Source organism: Lontra canadensis, unplaced genomic scaffold, assembly GCF_010015895.1.
Source record: "Lontra canadensis isolate GAN:19392208 unplaced genomic scaffold, GSC_riverotter_1.0 scaffold44, whole genome shotgun sequence".
In the NCBI taxonomy this organism is placed as follows: Eukaryota; Metazoa; Chordata; class Mammalia; order Carnivora; family Mustelidae; genus Lontra; species Lontra canadensis.
Window position 1 is genome coordinate 4,465,453 of NW_022631038.1, and position 9,785 is coordinate 4,475,237.

Here is a 9,785-nt window from a genome sequence, read left to right on the forward strand (position 1 = left end):
AAGTAATAGCAATCCTTAAGAGATGGGAAACCAATAATTAGACCCCAATATATCGATTAAAGAGGGTTTTTAAGCTGTGGTGCAGGGAGGCAGAACCCTGGAAAACCCAGTGGACTACCTTAGTTGACAGGATAGCTGAGAGTCCAGGAGGACTAGGGAGCTCGTTTTGGGGACAAAACGTTATAGAGGGGAGGGAGCTGCACAGAGAGCAAACTCTGAGATCAGTAGAGTCCCTCTTGAGTCATCAGCTGAGTATGGATTAGCCACACACATATAAGAAAATATACAGAGCTAGGAAAAGAACCAAGGTTTTCTTCTATACAAATATCCTTGTAAATATAGTCCAAAAGAAAATGCAGCCATTGCCACTCTTAGTAATATATGCAGAAAAAATGAGAGAGCCAAGGAGAACTGTTTTCCAATATCATTCACCCCTCATATTTGTACTATTTTAGTTTCTGGTGAATTTTCCCAGGATAACTACTTTGCTGGCAGTGAAGAAGACAAATCTGTTCAATCTGTTTCATAGATATTTTAATTAAGGATGCTCTCTATCAATAGGAGTTCAGGCAGCAGGATGAAGCCAACCTGTAACACTAACCTCAAACATGAACCCAAGGTCTCAGGCCTAAATGCCTGAACGAACCCCATAAACTATCAGGATCTTTCTTAGAAAGCCAAATGGCTTTCTCCTTGATTCTGTACTGACCTTTCTGCTTGGATGGAGGTATTAACCCAGATACAGTAGAATGTATCAACATACATTCAGCTTTGGTGTACAAGGAGGAAATGTAGGGCAATTCTGTCATCAATAACCATCCTGATTCATGACCTGGAAGCCTTTCAGGACAAAGGTGGTGTCATTGACCACTGCAGCTAAAGTCAGCGCCAAATTTTGTACCATGCTTTTCTCAATAATTCATACAACAGGTAGAAAATAAGAAAAATATAGTAGCTTAATAACACTATCAACTGCTGTGACCCAGTTAACATTTCTAGACTACCTGACACAGCAGCAGAATACACATTGTTTTTAAGTAGACAAGGAGTATTTACTAAGGAAGACCATATTCTGGGCCATAAAACAAGTCTCAATAAATTTTTAAAAGTTCAAGCTATATAAAACATGTTCTCAAGTCACAATCAAATTAGAAAACAATAGAAGGATCCTTGGAAAATCCCTGGGTATGTGGAAACTACATAGTATACTTCTAACTAACCCACAGTTCAAAGACGAAATCAAAGGGGAATTAGAAAGCATTCTGAACTGAAGAAGATCAAAACAAAACACATACATAGGAGGAAATTTAGAGCACTAAATGTCTCTATATTACAAAGGAATGTTCTCTAATCAATGACCTCAGTTTCCACCTTAAGAAACTAAAAAAAGAAGAGCAAAATAAACCCAAAGTAAGCATAAGAAAGTAAATAATAAAAACGAAAAGAAAAACAATGAGATACAAAATAGTAAGACAACAGAGAAAATCTACCAAACTAAAATCTTGTTTTTTGCGATCAGCAAGCTTGCTAAGCCTCTAGTAAGACTGATTAGGGAGGAAAAAGAAAGACAAGACACATTACCATTATCAGGAATGAGACAGGTGACATAACTACAGACTCTACAGCAAAGGAAATTAAGAGTGTATTATAAGCAACTTTATGTCAATAAATGTAACAAATTAGGTGACATGGACACATTCCTTGAAATAGATAATTTTAATAGTACTATAATCTATTAAAGATATTGAAATTGTGGTCAAAAACCTTCCCACAAGGAAAACGCCAGGCCCAGATAATTTGGTGAATTTTACTAAGTTTTTACGGAAGAAATAAAAATTCTATACAAACTCTAAAAACTAAAAAGGTGGTTCTTTCACAGAAAGCAATATCATATGAGAAAGACATTTTAATTTTTGTTTGCTGACAAAAAAATTGAATACATAATCAATATAAATAGTATTTGGAATTATTAAACTTCTAAAAACTTACTTTAGCTCCATATTTTTCAATATAGGCATTAAGTTTCCCAGCTTTATAAAATGGTATCTATAACAATAAAACAAAAAAAATCCACATTTATAAAAATTACTTAACACAAATACATTGTTAAATAATGTGGTACATAATGAATTTAAACATTCTACAGCAGCTGACCCATCATCAGGTTATCATCCTAACAGCTTGTATGCCTTGGAGAAGCAAGTGATAATCGTTCTCTCCCTAAAAAAGAACATGTGGGTACATTCTCAATATGAAGAAAAGCCTACCTGAAAGTGACATGAACCTAGAAAAGGAAAAGGCTAATAAATTTCATATAATATCTAACACCTTTCTTAATAAGTTTCTAGGCATGGATAAGGAAAATGGACACAAATGTGAACTCAAAAGAGAGTTCAAAAGGCCAAAGTGTTTCAATTAACCAATGAAAGAAATAGAAATCAAAGAAGGTAGAGGCGCCTGAGTGGCTCAATGGGTTAAAGCCTCTGCCTTCCGCTCAAGTCATGATCCCAGGGTCCTGGAATCAAGCCCTACATCGGGCTCTCTGCTGAGCAGGGAACCTGCTTCCTCCTCTCTCTCTGCCTGTCTCTCTGCCTACTTGTGATCTTTGTCTGTCAAATAAATAAATAAATAAAATCTTTTAAAAAATTTAAAAAAAAAGAAATCAAAGAAGGTATTATTTTTAACCTAACAAATTGGCAGATGTGTAAAGGTTGTTAATATCTAGTGTTCATGAGAATGTGGAAATACTGTCTCTCTCAATATACTATTACGATGCCATCTAGTACAAGCTTTTCAGAGAATAGCATTACTTAGATTTCAGTTTAAAATGTACTGCAATTGCACTTCTAGAAAGTTAACCCACAGAAACTACCAAATAAAGACTATATAATTTCAATGATGCTTTCTGAAGTGTTGTAGAAGTACCACTAGAAATTCAGATGTGCATTAGAAAATATTAACTAAATTATTATATACCCATACAATGAAATATTAGACAGCCTTAATAATGGATAAGATGTATGTACTGAAACAGAACAACATCCAGGAGAGGATGTTCAAGGAGAAATGAAAGGCAGTTTCAAAATAGTATATATAAAAATCCAATTTTCTACTTTAAATATTTTCAAAAAACTTATGGTATGTAATATCTTTGTAAGAAAGCAAAACACATTTTTAGATGGCTACTTTTCATTTAATATTCTTGCTAAGATTAGGATGCTTGAATTTACAAGAACTCTGAAACAATGTTCCCCCTGTTCCATAAAGATTTGCAGGTAGAGAAGAACACAAGTAAGAGGTAGTAGTGTTTACTTGTCCATCAACAGCTTATCTTTCTTAAAAATGATATAAAAAATGAGAAAATAAAAGATGAATATGTAACAATATAACTTAGAAGAAAAATAAAGGAACTAAAGATTTTTTGATGGCTTGTTAGTATTAATAAATGTTCATTTCCCTGATTCTGAAGAACTAAAATCTCAGAATATGAGGATTTTCAGAAAGATTTTTGATAAAAATCTGAGGATAATATAATTTTTATAAAGATTTTTGGCTTTTCATTATCATTTTCAGTGACGTACAGCACTGGGAAATAGGTTTCTTACTGTAGTTTTATTATGTGTAAATTTTTAAAAATTTTTAAAGACTATTTATTTGTCAGAAAAAGAAAACACATGCAGGGGCAGGAGGAGCAGTGGGCAACTGGAGAAGCAGGTTCCCTGCTGAGCAAGGAGCCCAGTGTGGGACTGGGATTCCAGGACCCTAGGATCATGACCTGGACCAAAGGTAGAGGCTTAACTGACTGAGCCAGCCATCCCTAAAAATTTTGTTTTAAATAAAATTTCAAATTAAAAATAAAAACTGTTGGGGAGTCTGGGTGGTCCAGTCAGTTAAGCATTGTCTTCAGTTCAGGTCATGATCCCAGAGTCCCAGAATCAAGCCCTATGTTGGGCTGTTTGCTTGGTAAGGAGTCTGCTTCTCCTTTTCCCTGTGTGTGTGCATGCAAGCATGAGCACAATCTCTCTCTCTTAAACAGATAAACAAATATTGGGGGGGAAAAAAGAAGAAATATCAAGTTTAACATAAATAAATAAACTATTGATCTAAGTTCTTTAAAACAATTGGAGATGTATTGGAATAGGAAATTTCTTCCTTTATATTAAATAGAATTCTAAAGGATAAAATTTTAAAAAAAGATTAAGGCCATGCTCTTAAAATTATGTTATATTTTATTCATTAATAGTCTTTATTTTAGCACTTGTGACAAACTAAATATTAAATTAGAACCACAAAAATGAATTTTAAACATCAGGTATACCGAAGTTAAAGTCTATAAATGGTTCAATCAAACTATAACACGGTAATTTGGTTTCATAAACCACCTTCAATTCGAGCTAAAATTAATACCTGAATTACTGCTTATCAATATTGCTCCCAATAATTAGTAATAACACTTCATAAAATTTTAAAATACTAACCGCCATCACTACCCAAATTTGGCTTAATGTTCCAGGCACAGGTGATGTAAGAATATCTTGATGCAAAAACAGCAACTGCCTGTAGAGATGAAACATACAATTTTAAGTGGACTTGCCTTCTGTCTGATTTTACTTATCAAAACATTTTGAAAATTGCTTAGTTCAAAAGTTTACATTTTTCCTAGGGAAGGATTGTGTTATAAAGACTTCTGTATCTCTCCCCACACTTAACATGTTAACTTGAACATTTAGCCACTCAGCCAAGATTTAAGAATGTTATAAGCTTTCAGATATTGATATGAATATTGTCCTTGCATCTGATTTTCCCAATCTCTTTTATCCATGAACCTAGATTTCTCATTTAAAACTCCATTTCTGTCCAGAGACTTGAAGATATCTTAATGTTGTTAAGAATCCAGCTCTTCTAACTCCTGTTTTCCTTTTTTAAGTGGTAGTCAGGAGGCAAGAGTCTAAGGATTTATCTATCAGTGATATTATCAACTACTTCAATGTTAGAACTACTAAACTAGATGCTTTTCCTTCAAAAAAGAAGTTTTTTCCAAGCCTAAATGAAGTAGGTAGTGGTTTCATTTTAGTATTCAACAGCCAAATGAACTCACAACAAAAATCACAATTCAAATTATCATCAAGAATTTTGTTTCAAAGATCAAGGAAAAGGTGGATAAAACACACGAAAAATTTCAAAATTAGTATCAAGGAAACAAACTTTAAAAAAATAAGAGTGTGTAGTGGGGAGGGGTTACCTCAAAAAGTTAGATGGGCACTTCTGTTTCTGTTTTAAGACCCTGGTGCAGAACCAGATGCAGCAGATACTTGGTTTTGCAAGGCCTGCCTTTGTTTGACATAGCTAAGCCTACAATGCCTACAATGAATCAAGACACCTCACTCTGTGGGCATGGCCATCTTCAATTTGAGGGTAAACAGGAGAAAATCTCAGGTTTCCCACCCATTTGTTTCTTAAAAGAGTCATAGGTAAATGTCCAGTAAGTATCAAGTTATACCTTAGCACAAAGGGTACAGGCTCCTGGATGTACTTTACTGGGAAACTATACAATGGGGAGAAGAAAACTTTTGTAAATGAAAGCAAAATGGGAGGACACCCCCAAGAGCATCTTCTTTATTTCCGGCTCCTAGCAATCTTGTTTGTTCCTCTCCAAGAAATTCAGTTACAGATATTATCTGTATTCTAAGAGTCCTTCTTTGTCTGACTCAAACAATTTAAGGGACTAATAAATGGTGGGTTCTTAGCAATCATGGAGTTATACTTTAGCTTCAATCAATCTTGGGTCAGTCATTTCAAAATAGTTCTTGGAGAAATACTCTACAGAAATTATCTTACGTTGACCTGCAAATTAAGAAACTGCATTAATCTAAAATGCTTATAGTATCTCCTAAAGTGTTCATAAACACCAGGTACTCTGTAAATATTTATTAATTTCTACCTCTAAGTTTTTGAGAATCTAATTTACCAACATCCATAACAAATTTAAAAAGATCACACAAGAAGTCACAAATATAAAAATTCAATAATGTGACACTCAATCACAGATATTTTAAGTCCTCCCCTAAATGTAATCCAATCTATCTGGTCAGAACAAAACTGAATTACTTTGTTTAAAGTTATATACACAGATTAAATAAAAGAGTATTTTGTTTTAAAGGAGATACTTCCGAAACAGCTCTAACAGGTCTCAAAACATTTAGAAAGCCTTACTTATAAAATGGGTTTTTTACCTGCACATCTTCATTTGTGTACTTCTAATCTCAGTGTCAGCCACTTCATTACTCAATATTATCCTGACAGCACAGAGTTTGTGTAAATCTGGAGATGTGATGAAGAACAGTGATTGCTGCCTAGAATCACTCATATTTTCCTGTTGACTGAATGTCTCAGCTCTGTCAGGCCTTTAAAAATAAACAAACAGCAATAAAATAGCAGTGAACTATCTTATCAAAGGGTTTTAATATGAACCCATCACAGAATATTTGATGTTGTATTGGAATAAGGCAATAAAAGCAAATTAGCAGATTTTAGCATTTAAATATCATTACCATTTTACCTTTAAGAATTGTTTATCCTGGGTGGCTCAGCTGGTTGAGCAACTGCCTCTTAATTTTGGCTCAGATCATGATCTCAGGGTTGTGAGACTGAGCTCAAGCCTGGCTCCACACTCAGTGGGCATCTGCTTGAGATGCTCTCTCCCTCTGCCCCTCTCTCCCACGCACACACACTCTCTCTCAATAAATAAAATCTTTAACCTGCTAGAACTTGTTACAAACATCATTAAGATGTAATACAAATAACCTCCAATTCACCTTTTTATATTATCAATTTCAATGGTTTTTAGTATCACAGTTATGCAACCATCACGATACATACTGGAAAATTTTCATTATTCCAAAAAGATAATATAGAATTAAGGCTGAAGTTCTACACCATAAGTAAAATAACTTGAGTATAACAACACAAAAATGAGCTACTGTTTATTAAACGCCTACTCTGATCTAGATACTAGATATATTTCTATCCCATTGTCTTCATTTAAGAAAGTTAAAGTTCCTGGCTATTCTTAAGTTTCATTTTGTTTTCAGAAAAAAAGTATCTCCTATGACAGTAATAATTTTTTGAAAATCTAAATGTATAGTGAAGTCTTCTGTTGCTTCAGGTTATCTTTAAAGCATTTCAAATTTGAATATATTTTTCATCCTTTTACATGAAAAGAAGTATTTACTAAGATGTCTAATTTTTGTTATCCAGTTTCCTTTTTCACAATTACTTAGCTTTAAAACTTCTATTTGGGACGAGTTTCACAGTTGGTAATTCACAGAGCATACCTCCGAAGTCTGTCCTGGGCATTAGAGAAAACTGGCATGTGCCAGTGGCGGAGTTAAGCTCAGCTTCTCTCCCATGCACACACACAGCAGGGGGAGGTAACTGAGATTCTAACACTTCCGATCTTTAAACAACACATTTTCTCCCTTTAAAGAAGAAAAATAATCACGTATCAGCCCGGGAATCGGGAATACGACCAGTCTTAAGCGTGATCTCAGGAACCACATGTGTTGTGGTCTAAGGCGATGGCGGACTGTGCCCTTCTGGCTGGCTCCCATGCAGCTTCCTCATTCAAGAAGGAGTGTTTCAAAGTTTCGTCTCTAGAGGGGCACTTGGTTGTCTTACGGGAACTACTCTTGGGTTAACACAAATTCCCACACGTTATTAATGACCTCATCAATGGGATTTCCCATAGCGTTAAAAGTAGAAACTGTCCTTCCTTCAGCTTTCCTGCTCTATTTTAACGTTTACTGTTATGAAAAGGTTTTTTAAAAAGTACAAGTTCCAAGGCAAAGACAACCTCCTTCGCAATTTCGCCAAAACCCACTTTCTCTGAAGCTCTGTGATAAAGGGCATCAAAGCGCGCCAGGCAGAGCATAAAGCGAACAGCTCACGACGGCGCGGCCGAGCACACGCTGCGCGTGCCCGGAAGAGCCCAGGTCAGAGCCGCAGGTCGGCATCCGCGGCCCAGTTTCACGTCTGACCTATTTTCCCCCAAGATGCCTCTTGCGGATTTTAACACCTTCCCGCGGAGGAGGCGCCGCGAAGTTGCGCCGGCCTTCGGCGGCGGTGGTCAGAGAGCCGCGCGGGAGCACCGGGGCCCCGCTGAGGAGCACTCCGGGAACGGTTCCCGTTCTTCGGCGCTACCCTGGGCGCGTTCTGAGCTCAGGAGCGGTAAACGGGGAGCGCTCAGAGCATGTCCCCCTTCCCAGGGTTGCCCCAGAAGCCGCGCAGAGCGCTGCACGCCTCAGCCTCAGCCCCTGATGCGGTGCCGGCGACACGTGCGGTCAGCAAGCCGCAGGGGCCAGCAGGGGCCCCGTAACCTACCCCGCCCCCCGCGGGCCTCGTGTTCTCCGGGCGGGGACGGGCCGCGCAGAAAGCGCCTTCCAGGTCTTTCTTCAGCTTGACGAGGCTGTCTGAGCGCGGCCTCCAGGAATTAGCCGGGCGCACTGGAGTCCGGGCCTCGTCCCACCCTACGCGCCAGCAGCAGCGGCCCGCAGAGATGCGCTGCGCTTCTGGGGCGCTGGGACGGGGCCCCCCGCCGACGCTCCCTGCCGGTCACAGAGAATCAGCAGCGCCTTCAGAGCCGTCGCCTCGCGAGGCGAACCCACAGGCCTTCACACTGGCGTGAGGAAGGGGTGCGGCAGATGGCAGGGCCCACAAGGGCCTCCGTGCTGCCTCTCTGCATCCCTCACGCTGACATCTCCCCAGGGACGTTTGCCCTTTGCTCTGAGGGCTCGCGCTCCTCCTCACCTGTCGCCTCCGCGATGTCCTCCTGGCTCTTGGCTGTACTCCCAGCACGCCCCGCACGCCCTCCCGGCAGGCCATGCGCCCCAGCACGCCCCGCGCGCCACGTGCTCCCAGCATGGTACGCGCTCCTCAGGCGCGCTCCGGCACACCCACGTTCCTCAGCCCCCTCCTTTGCGCTCTCCTGGCAGCTCTCGGAGGTGCTTCCAGCACGCCCCACGCACCCTCCCAGCAGACCCATGCGCCCCCAGCATGCCCTGTGCGCCACGTGCTCCCAGCGTGCCCCGCGCGCCTCACGTGCCCTCTTGGGATACCCATATTCCTCAGCCGCCTCTTTTGCACTCCCTTCGCTGATGTTGGCGCCGCTTCCTGCAAGCCCCACGCACGTGCGGCACGTGTGCTCTCCCAGCATGCCCCACATAGCCCACCCCCAACACGCCCCATGGGCCTCGTGCTTCCCCGGCATGCCTTGCGCACCTCAGCTCTTTCCGCCAACGCTGGTGACTGGTGACGCCGGCTCGCGTTCGTTTAGAGAAGAGCTGGGGTTGGCCCCAGCGGGAAAGCGGGATCCCGGGCGCGAGAGGCCTTCTAGCTGTGGAGGGAGAGGACAGTGTGTCTACTGGGGAGCTGTAGGCGTTGGCCCGCTTTCAGGGCTCACCTAGGCAATGCGCCCTTTCCCTCCCTCGAAGGGCCCGCGGAGTCTGAACCGTCCTGACTGGAGGGTTGTGCAGCGCTCTGTGGAGCAGCAGCTGGCGGCAAGCCCATCGCGGGCACCTCCTCCATTTGACGGGTATTTATGAGGCGCCTGCTGTGTGCCTGGAGCTTTTCTAGGAGTGCTGAGAAGGGACAGACGGGCACCGAGGGACGGACGGGAGCGGGAGGGGGAGCCTCCTAAGGAGGCCAGGGCGGTGTTTCAGGAGAGCAGTGGTGCGGCCTGAATCAGGGGAGGGCTTGGGCAGCTGGGACTGGGTCAGGAACGTGCTTTG

General features: G+C 41.0%; 1 protein-coding gene across 1 annotated transcript in view; it reads right to left on the reverse strand.

Annotated features, from left to right (window-relative positions):
• The window catches only part of CUNH18orf63 (chromosome unknown C18orf63 homolog), a 34,241-nt gene extending 25,827 nt beyond the window's left edge, over window positions 1-8,414 (reverse strand). Inside the window, exons 1-4 of the mRNA XM_032872158.1 lie at window positions 8,380-8,414; window positions 6,234-6,404; window positions 4,479-4,557; window positions 1,990-2,046 (exon numbers count right to left, since the gene is read on the reverse strand). Coding sequence (XP_032728049.1) covers window positions 1,990-2,046; window positions 4,479-4,557; window positions 6,234-6,367 — 270 coding nt within the window. The 5' untranslated portion in view covers window positions 6,368-6,404; window positions 8,380-8,414. The remainder of the gene's footprint in view (window positions 1-1,989; window positions 2,047-4,478; window positions 4,558-6,233; window positions 6,405-8,379) is intronic.
• Window positions 8,415-9,785: the final 1,371 nt, after the last annotated feature.